The 11096-nt window shown below is 34.0% G+C and overlaps 1 protein-coding gene across 8 annotated transcripts in view; it reads left to right on the top strand.

The window, feature by feature from the left end:
- The first annotated feature begins 5109 nt into the window (after positions 1–5109).
- LOC112514619 (serine/threonine protein phosphatase 2A 55 kDa regulatory subunit B beta isoform-like) overlaps positions 5110–11096 on the top strand; it is a 10751-nt gene continuing 4764 nt past the window's right edge. For 5 of the 8 annotated variants that reach the window (XR_003069424.1, XR_003069426.1, XR_003069425.1 and 2 more), the window contains exons 1-9: positions 5110–5383; positions 6660–6763; positions 7496–7603; positions 7876–7995; positions 8405–8596; positions 8693–8784; positions 9560–9678; positions 9770–9893; positions 10574–10697. Coding sequence is in view for 5 of the 8 variants with exons in the window: in XM_025121188.1 (XP_024976956.1) it covers positions 5299–5383; positions 6660–6763; positions 7496–7603; positions 7876–7995; positions 8405–8596; positions 8693–8784; positions 9560–9678; positions 9770–9893; positions 10574–10697 (1068 nt within the window). In the remaining 3 variants the exon portion in view is untranslated. Of the gene's footprint in view, positions 5384–6659; positions 6764–7495; positions 7604–7875; positions 7996–8400; positions 8597–8692; positions 8785–9559; positions 9679–9769; positions 9894–10573; positions 10698–11096 lie in introns of all 8 variants that reach the window. The other 3 variants (XM_025121192.1, XM_025121189.1, XM_025121190.1) reach the window with 3 other exon arrangements.

Below are 11096 nucleotides of genomic sequence, written 5' to 3'. Positions count from 1 at the left end.
TATTCATCAATCAATCAATCAATCGAGGTGCTATATACATCTCTTTTTCTATCTTCCCACTTCTATTAATTATATATATCTTTATATACATATATCATGTATAATAATTATTATATATATATATATATAATATTATTATGAATAATCTTAATTAAATCCATCCTTTTCAACATTAATTAACTTAATCACTTCTCTCTATAACATATATGCTATACTTTGTTTTTCTTTTTTTTAAATTTAAAGAAAAGTTTAGCATAGCTATTGTAGCAAAACTTTTCTCAAAATTCTGAAACAACATATATAGCTAGGGTGCTCACGGTCCGGGTTGATCGGTTTGGAGCCGTTTTAACAACCCAACCCAATATTGACGGTTTGAAAATTTTCAACTCAACCCAACCCAAACAAAAGTTCAACCCAACCCAACTCGTTCGGGTTGTGTTTAAACAATGTAAAATCACATAAAAATAAAGGAAATTTTCTTTTGAAATACGACCGACCATTCAAGAAAATATGCAAGTTCATCAAATATTTAGATATTACAATAAAAATGTTTAAACCAAATGATAATACCTCAATCAACAACAATAGTACTTTTAGACGTTTCCAATCCCGATGGTTTCGCTTTCTTGACGTTGAGGTTGGTCATGTCATGATTGTCATCTACAATTCAAAGCTAAAGTTAAGGTCGGGTTCATCGGGTTGGTCGAGTTCTTTTGGGCCTGACCCAATTCCAACCCAATAAGGTTGGGTTGGCTAATTTTTTTATCGATCATGCATCGGGTTATCTCGGGTTGAGTTTTTTTTTAAATTCGGGTTGGGTTGGTCGGGTTCATCGGATTTTTGAACACCCCTATATATAGCTGTTGAAGATGCTTTTAATTCCTATTGCTTAATTTCTCTGAACGTAACTTTTTTGAGATAAGGTGCTTCTAGAAACATCAAGTCACTACCAAAAAAAGTCATTAAGGAGTTGTTTACCTAAATGTTTACCTAGTATAAGTGTTTAACGTTAGGAATCAACACTATAATTTATTTTATTGGGTAAGATTGTAGTATATCAAAACGTATCCTATACAACAATTTATCTGGTAAGCACTTACCCAGGTAAGAGTCGTCACCCTCACTTACCGGGTAAGACTCTCCATCCTTATCATCGCCCTTACCGGGTAAGATTCTTGGCCCTTGCCATGTTTATCGGGTGAGGAAATTTACCCTATAAGTACTTATCGGGTAAGCTTAGTAAACAGCCCCTAAGTCACTACCAAAAAAGTCATATATAGCTAACATAATAAACTGTGAGTCCATTATTAAGTTGTTAACAAATATATCTTTGATATCATCCAAATTTTAGAAACCAGCATGAAGGTTGAAATTTATGATTGAGTATACTGATATTTATCATTTTAAATGAAACAATTATATATTATTACATCGTTATTAATTCAATCTGATCATGATGTTTATGTTATGATATATAAACAAATTTTAGAAAGAAACATTTGAACAAACTTATTAAGTTTCCCGTGACAAATGTTGAAGTTAGAATACCTTCAATGGTTGACCTCATGAGTTAGAATACCTTCAGGCACGACCCTGGTTTTTCACATATATATTTTTGATACATATTGTTTGATTAGAGATATTAAGCAATAATCAACGAGAATGAAAATAAAAAGAAATTGTTGAGTTTTTTATAATATAATTAGTTCATTCCCCAGAAGTCCAAAATTTAATTTTCTGCTTAAATTGGAGGAAAGAAAATTTATTCCCATTTTCATTCCTCATTATGAGCCAAACAAACCCTCATTGTATTGGAAGGTTCTGTCTCCATTTTGTTAGATCAAGTAACGAAACAAAGAAAAAAAATAAATGCCATTACAACGGAAATAAAAGGCTAATTAACATGTTATAAAAAAGTGTTTTTGACCTTGTTGAGTTAGCTCAACTGACAATAAAATTTGGTTCTTTAGGATTCTCTTCAAATTTTCTTGTCTGTTCTTCAGGATTCTCTTCAGATTTTCTTGTTTGTTCTTCAGGATCCCAAGATTAATCAGGATGCGTGTAAGTCGGTTCGAAAATCGACGGTCAATAGAACCTTTGTTGATTTTTTAAATCTTTTGCTACCAGCATGAGCAAGTAAACAGCTAATTATATAACTAGCACTCGTCTTTTTTTTTTTTTTTTATTCTAGAAGAACGTTTATCATATTTATATAAACACAAATGAATGGTTTCTGATTTAAATAAGGGAAATAGGAACAAAAAAAAAATAACTTCTAATCATTAGAACACATCCAAGAATAAACTGTAATTGTTTAATTGTTAATCTCAAAGTTAACAATATATAAGTATTGCACGGCTTAATGTGTTATCGAAGCATAAAACAACGGCATATAAATAGCCAGTACAAGAAACTGAAAAGCGGAAAATAAGCAGCTATTTAAAGGCCTTGAAGACTGGTTCAAGCACACCCTAAAAATCCTAAAGACTACGGATATTATTAACAGAAACAAGAAAACTTTCATATTCCACGTACGCTTCAAGATTAAATTAGAACCACCTACGATTTGATAGAACCCGATAGTTCTACATCAAGCTCAACAAGTTTCATTGAAACTAGAGATCATATCAAACCAGTTGAAACCAAAACTCTATTAAAGATTAAAGACCGAACCGTAAGGACTAAGATAACCCTAAAGTTTAAAACCATATCTTATATTTTTAAATCTAATGGCTAAGCGCTCGAAGATTAACAAAACTATAAACCTCACTTAAATCATTTTTAAAGATTTGATCTAAAGAAAATACAATCATTTTACGTATCAGACTTGATTTTTAAGGATTGGATCTTTTGTTCAGTTGTAAATTATGTACAATAAAAACCCATGCACTTAATTCAAGACGTTGTTTTGGTCAAAAATTATGTCGGCTGGTATAAATAAAAACCATTTGTCTTAAATTTTTCCATCTCTTTTATTATTGAGTCTAAAATGTTGTATTCAAGTCCTTGTGGTTAATTTATTTTACAGGCTTTGTAATTAGGTCTTTAATGCTTTGCAGTTAGTCCTTTATATGCTTTGTAATAAGAGTATCGGGCATCTTAATCTTGTGAGATCGACTAAGAGAATATCGGGTATCATTGTAATCATCAAGAACACTTTGTAAAACTTGTGGCACTTCAATATACAGTCGACTTATCAAATCTATCTTGTGTTCTTGAATCTGTTCTTAAATTTGACTGTGACTTGAATTTGAGATATACATTTATGCCCATCAATCAGATTGATCCACACACATCATATGTATATTGAGCTGAAAGAATAAACAAATAAAAAAAATTATATTAAATAAAAATATTGACATGATTAATGAACATAAAAATGACAAGAAATGTGGTAACATTTATGATACATGAATGGTGTCTTAAACCATCTTTTAAGAGTTATAATGCCTCTAATGAGATTGCACATGGGGCAAAAAATTGATTTTCTTCTCTACAAACATGTTCGATTCCATAGCATCATCCTTTTGTAATGATTAAGGCTCGTAAGTCCATTGGTCCACACAATTGTCCATATACTAGTAGAAGATTCGACAGCTATTGTAGCCCTGCTTCTTTAATTGATTAAACTGGTACAAGTCTGTAACAAAAACTATTTTGTATTGAAATGAAGCCAACTTTAGATTAAGTTTTATTTTGAAGGATCAATTTAAAAAAAAAAAACTTATTTTAGGGTTTAGAACAAACTCTCGTTTGTCTTATCTATACTATATTATAAATCATTTGATAAAAACTTTTAAAACCATTTTTTATGCATAAAATACTGTATATTTATGCATTACTTAAAATTCAAAATTACAAGTAAATTGTGCATAAGTACAACTTATTAAAGCTTTATGTTTGAATTCGTGTAACTAACGGCGGATAAACATAATCAAATAGAGGATAAACATCTCATTTTAAAATATAAAAAATCTAAAATACAATTAAAATAATTATTGAGTTCTAACAGATTACTTAATTATTATCTTTATAAAAAATATATTATTAAACCCAAATTAAGTTACTTCGTTACGTTAAATTAAATTATAATAAAAATTTTGAATAAAAAAATACACAAACAACAACTTTTAAATAGTTAATTTGATACTAATATTGATATATTTTTTTGCAAATTTTATATGATATTTTTAAATATATATTTTATTCAAAAATATAAACATTATCGCTTTTACAAAACCACATAAAATCGTATTATATCGACGTGGATAAAAAATAAAACGAAACACAGAAATGAAAATGTGTCTCGATACATTTCACAAGTACCCTTCTAGTTTATATTAATCATTGATTTCTATTTTCACGTATTTCTTTCAAAAAAAAAACTCCAATTTTTGTAAATATAACGATTTCGTCAACCTTTATTATACGCAATTGTTAGGTTGCATTAGATCAAGTCTTAGGGGCCGTTTACCAAATACTTATCCGATAAGTTCTTACCAATAAAATTTAACATTATTATATACTTACTGGACAAGATTTTAGACCACTAAAACGACATCGCATGCAACAATTTACTCGGTAAGTGCTTATTATGGTAAGAATCGTCGCCCTCACTTACTGGGTAAGACTTTTGGTCTTTGTCTCGCTCTTACCAGGTAAGATTCTTGGTCCTTACCATATTCATCCGATGAGGTAATTTGACTTGATAAACGCTTACCGGGTAAATTGTTGCATACGATATCGTTTTGGTGGACTAAAATCTTACCCGGTACGTAAATAATAGTGTTAAATTTTATCAGTAAGTACTTACCGGATAAATATTTAGTAAACGGCCCCTTAGTCCCGGTATTTTATTTTGTTGATGGTATTTCAAATTATGAAATTATATTAACTTGCAATTTTTTATGATGAAGAATGTGTTTGTTTTTTCAAATAATGAGCTCATTTATGGGAAAGAAAAATATAAGGTTCTTTATGACAAATTACAAAAGTCAAGGGGGTGTTTAAGAAAATATGTATAGTTAGTAACGTCATCAGTGGCACAATGCGCATAAACGGCGCTGTTTAGCACAGCTATATATTCCAGGATCAAGAAGACGACAAAACACATTCGTGGCCAACGAGAATCTAAATCACCATTTCGGGAAAACCGAGTGGATAAGAGAGATTTTGAGCAGATTCAGTTGTATTCCTTGCAAATTCCTGTAGAATTTTTCTATAATCATATGTGATTCTCCGCCGGCATCGTCTCCGTTTCCGGCACCGGCGGCAGTTGTGCAAAGGAAGTTGAGTTTCATGGCAGGCTCTTCGTCTTCAATTCTGGACTGGAAATTTTCTCAGGTTTTTGGCGAACGTAGTCCAGGGGAAGACGTTGAAAACAGTAAGTTCGGTTTTTCTCTATGTCTTACTTGTAATGGAGAAAGGTTTTTAATCATGATATAAGAGTTCAATCTCTGAAGGGGCTGTTTGGTTGGTTTTCCGGATCAAGTTGTTTGTGAGGATTAATTCGTTTGTAGGTTTTTATTTGTAAGTTTTTTTTTATGGAAGGTGAGTAGTTTTTAGTTGGAAATGGCAGGTTTGGAAAAATTCTAGAAGCTTAATTAATAAGTCATTTTCTATATCATCGAGCTGATATCAAACAGTCGTATACATAGCTCACCGAATAAGCTGTGAGTGCTCGTTAAGTTGCTAATGAACATGCCCTAAGTCATTGTTCTGAATAGATTTTACAGAAGAATTGAGAAATTGATCAGAGGATTTTGATGCCATTGAAATGTGGCCGAGAAGTTTATGGAAAACGGAATAGGTCAAACGAGTGTTACTTTTGGATTGGGAGGAGCTATGGAACCTAAATTCCATCGTTTTTGCTCAGAGTTCAACTTTTCCGAGTTTACAAGAATTTTACGCGGGAAATCCTACTTCATCGTTATTTCAGCCAACGAATTTCACTATTTGAAACGTGATTTTGACTTGCCTAAAATGGTAGCCTCCTTGTAAACAACCAAATTCATGCACATCACCACTCATAGGGAAGGATTTGATAATAATTTGGATGGAATGACACAATTATGTGGTGCTGGCCTGTTTATGTTGCCCTTGATGGTAGAATCCACGCCCGTAATTCCTTAGCATGTTAAATGTAGGATTTTGAACAGGGTCCCCACATTTTTACATGTGTTCAGAGCCTTTTATTAACCTGTTTAAAGTCCGTTGTGTTTCTGTGTGTAAATTATGTTCAGATAAGCAGATTGTTAATTGTTTAGGTTTATCCCTTTTTTGTACTTCAAACATATATTTAGTTCTGTTATGTCATTTTACAGAGTAATCAAAAGCTTTCGATGTAACACTGCCTCCAAAAAGATTGGAATGTGTCTAGATAGAATATGGTTGTTTGCCTTTGTTTCATATGTTGTGATCATATAGTAATGTGATTCAACTCGACTACTTAACAAAATTTGCTTATATCTATAATCATTCCCTATCACTCTAGCAGCTTCGGAAGCTTATTTCGATTCTTATGAACAGATTCGCATTGCTTTTCTTTTCACATTGTATGCATATGGAGATTTTATGTCTTGATTATGTATCAGAAGTACCCATTTTGGTTGCTCATTTTGTCCGTATTTAATGTTAAATTTTTTGTCCTTCATCTTTAGTTGATGTCATATCTGCTATTGAATTTGACAAGAGCGGTGATTATCTTGCTGTCGGTGATCGAGGAGGCCGTGTTGTCATTTTTGAAAAGAAGGCTGGTAAAGATGTGCGAACCACTTGCTTGTTTCTTTTCATGTGCTATTTTTTATGGTTTCTGCTTCTTTTTAATGTCCTTAGTTCTGACAGTTCAAATAGAAACAACCTGAAGGCAGGGACGGACCCAGAATTTTTTTTAAACGGTGGCACCATTTGATCATAAGAAAAAAAATATAGGAAATTTTTTTCAAACGGTGACACCGTTTGACTATAAGAAACAAATATACGGAATTTTTTTCAAACGGTGGCACCGTTTGACTAAGAAAATGACACTAACATGATTTGGACTTGGGTGTGGGGTAGAATAAAAGTCTTGCAAACCAACTCTACCAAATAAAACTTGTTCTAATTGTAGTTTCAAAATACATACGGTGGCACACAACAAATTAATACGGTTGCACCGTGTACGAAACCTAAATTTTTTACCCTTCGGCGGAGAAACGATACGGTGGCACGTGCCACCCATGGCACCTATGTAGGTCCGCCTATGCCTGAAAGTTGGAAACATGGAAACATATCTCAACCGTTAGATGGATTTGACCAAATGATGTGCTCAGAAAGGCAGTTATAGTATTATTTTTAAACATTTTATTCTCTTCAATTTGACATCTATATTGTTGTACTTTTCCCGTTAGTTTTTTTCTTCGTGTTTACGTTTCCATCCTTCAAGCTGTCTCCATTTAAACCGCCCCCTAGTTCCTATTGCTTTAAATCTATTCCTCATCTGTTTGCACTTTTGTAGGTTACAAGTAAGCAATATTCTCGAAATGAATTGGAAAAATCGGATGTTATGGTTTTGCAGCATCCTGAGTATAGATACAAGACGGAATTCCAGAGTCATGAGCCTGAGGTGTGCTTTCATTTTCAGGGTCATTTAAGTGTATAACCTTAAATGAGTGTTTTATTAAGTCCATGACCTCCTGGCCTATTAAAGAAAAAATGGCTTCATTCACATCAGAAGGTCATGGATTTAATTAAAATCCATTTTAAGGATATTTTCCTTAAATATGGCTTCATACTCGTAAGGAGGGAATGGATTTAATTAAAATTTCATTTTTTATACCTAAATATCTCGTTTCAAAGCCAATCATAATACTACTACTGCTACTACATGTTTCACAGTTTGATTATTTAAAAAGTGTGGAAATTGAAGAGAAGATTAACAAGATGAAATGGTGCACGAAGTTGAATGGATCACTCTTTATACTTTCGACAAATGACAAGACCATCAAACTTTGGAAGGTATAATCTTCTCGAAATTTAACTTTTACTGATTGTAATTTTTATAATCTTTTTAAGGGGTTTTAATTTCTTTCGTTTCCTTCTCTTTCCTCCCACATTTGGGAGGAAACTTATCATTATTTCCTTCTGTTTCCTTTCCCTCCTAAAAAAGTTTCAAGAACACGAGTTTTTTTTTTACTTTTCTCCCCTTTCCCTCCCTTTCTTTCCTTCGTAATAGAGGTTTTGAGAACACAGCATAAGACACGAATTGGTAATTTGCTGGTCGCTGATCAATGGATTAGCCAAAAAGTGATCTCAGATATGATACTATTAGTTGAGTAGTAGTATATGAGTAACGGTAAAAATCATCATATCATATTTCCCATCTAAACAAAGCGATGCTAATATATTTCATTGTTTCTAAAGCCAGGTTAAGGAACGAAAATTGAAGAAAGTCAAGGAAATGGACCTTGGTCCATATGTTTCATCAGAGAATGCTCTTCTATCTGAAAGGAGTTTCGTTAGTGGTGAATCTAAATCATCGGTTGCTAACGGCCTTAGTCTAGAATGGATAGATAAAATGGAGACAAGCATCTCGGTTTCTAATGCAGGACATATGAATGTTAGTACTAAAAAATTACGGTGATGTAATTTTATATGAATTTTCAGCTTGAAGTTTCTATCAAAACTAATACGTTGTAAATCCCGATTTGTTTAGGGGCAAAATATTGGGGAGACTGCATTTGCAAGATGTCGGAAGATGTACGCGCATGCTCATGATTATAATATCAACTCTATCTCCAATAATAGGTAAATGGTGTTGCTTGCTATTCTAATTTATAGTTTGTCCTGATTTGAATTTGGTGGTTTATACTAGAGAAATGAAAAACTGAGGAACATCCTACTAACCATTCACCTGAATGGTATGCAAATGTGCATACAAGTAATTGAAGTTGTTTCTTGGTTTTTATGTGCTTACAAGTTACTTGTATGCACGTGTGCATACCGTCCATATGAACGGTTACCAGGGTGTTCCTCAATTTTTCATTTTTTGCGGTTTTACCCTGAACATGACCCTACCCTATAATGGAGATAGATCAAAATGTGTAAATGGGGGCATATTACTTTCCTCGATGTGGTTTGCCATACATTTTTAGTACTGTTAGACTCCTACATCAGCTAGACTTGGACCATTTCTCCTCAATATATGTTGGAACCTTTGAAGAGTAATTCCACATACTCGTACATGGTATAAGAGCCATGGTCTACCTAGAGTGGACTCAACAATTTGGGGCAATCTTTACTCGTCTAGCCCCCTCTCGACATTTTGAGACCATTTGTCCCCGTCTAGCCTCCGTTGGAGGGTTCGTGATAGAGTACCTCATCGGCTAGACTTAGATCATTTCTCCTCAATATATGTTGGAACCTCCATTTCTATCCTTAAGGGCTCTTTTGGAAACTAATCTAATAGGGTTCCACATATTATGCAATGATACATTTTCTTGAAGTGGGGGGGTGATGGTGGTGGTGATGACCTGGATGCACTAGCTAATTAGTCCCTTATGGTGTTGCAATCCTTGTATAGTGATGGGGAGACGTTTATATCTGCGGACGACCTTAGGATAAACTTGTGGAACCTTGAGGTCAGTGATCAATGCTTCAATATCATCGACATGAAGCCACCGAACATGGATGATCTTACAGGTATTTGAGTTTTAGTAATGCTTCCCGCTTCAAGTATTTGACACACTTAAGATTGTATAAGCTCATTCCATTATGTTTACATCACAATCAGAGGTGATAACATCAGCCGAGTTCCATCCACTGCATTGTAATTTGCTCGCATATAGTAGTTCAAGGGGGTTTATTCGGCTGGTAGACATGCGACAATCAGCATTATGTGATCGCAGTTCTATAATGTGAGTTTCTTGTGCTTGTCTATGCTTTTTGCTGCTATATATAATGCATTTGGTATGCGGACTGCGTTAGACTGTACCGGACTGGATGGATGAGAGTGAGGTAGGCGGGTGAAAGAATTGAGGAAGGTTTTAGGGTTTTAATTTGACATGAGTAGTTTAGTAATTTACCAAACTTGTCCCATCTCCTTGATTTTTGTTCCACCTATTTGGTTGAGACAGAAAAAATGCATTTTGTCCCACTCAGGGGTTGTTTGGTTGGTTTTCCAATAACTCATCTATGGATAAAGTTGTTTGTGTGGATTAATTTGTTTGTTTATATTGGGAAGGTTTTCGTTTGGGATGGTTTTTTCATAAATGGAAGGAGTGGTTTCTAATTGGGAGGGACAGGTTTGGAAAAAACTTGGCTTTTTACATAAAACTCCCCCTTAGAAGCTTACCAAATAAGTCACTTTGTATATCATTAAGCCACTACCAAACAGTCATATATAGCTGACCGAATAAGCTGTGAGTCCCATTAAACTCATTAAGCTGCTAACAAATCAGTCATGTCTAGTCCCAAATGTAGGACAACAAGATTTTGGTCTGTCATATCCTGTGCTGTCCCGCATACTGAATGCACCTTAAGTTCCTTTAGGTTACATGCTCTTCGGTATCTTACACTAGCGTATAACTTCTTTCAGGTTGCATGATGCCGAGCCCCGAGGGCAGAAAACTTTTTTTACAGAAATCATAGCATCAATTTCTAGTATAAAGTTTGCACCAGATGGAAGACACATCTTAAGTCGTGACTACATGAATTTAAAGGTCTTCTCTCTAATTCCCTTCTCTTGCCAGCCTTTAATGTTTACATTTTCCTTTTGAATCTTCAGTTTCAGTGTATGTACGTGCTTGCACCTACTCACCTGATTGCATAGTAACTACAAAGTTTGATACTGTTTAGATTAACCTTGGATATGTTTTTGTACCTTCTTTTGTTTGTATGTTTTTTATTGTGTGCCTATTTGTTTGAATGTTGTTGCTTAATTCGCACTCTTTGCACAAATCGGGGTAAACAACCGCTCCATTCTTTGGGGTTTTCAGGTAGAAGTCAGGTCTGCATACATCCCACCCTCCCATACCCAGACCCCATCTCTGGATGGGACATACTAGGTAAGTTTGGCTTGGGTTGGTCCATCGTCGACCATGGTTGTACTTATGGATCAT

Source organism: Cynara cardunculus (assembly GCF_001531365.2).
Source record: "Cynara cardunculus var. scolymus isolate 2C chromosome LG 6, CcrdV1, whole genome shotgun sequence".
In the NCBI taxonomy this organism is placed as follows: domain Eukaryota; kingdom Viridiplantae; phylum Streptophyta; class Magnoliopsida; order Asterales; family Asteraceae; genus Cynara; species Cynara cardunculus.
This window is presented reverse-complemented; position numbering and strand designations above follow the sequence as displayed.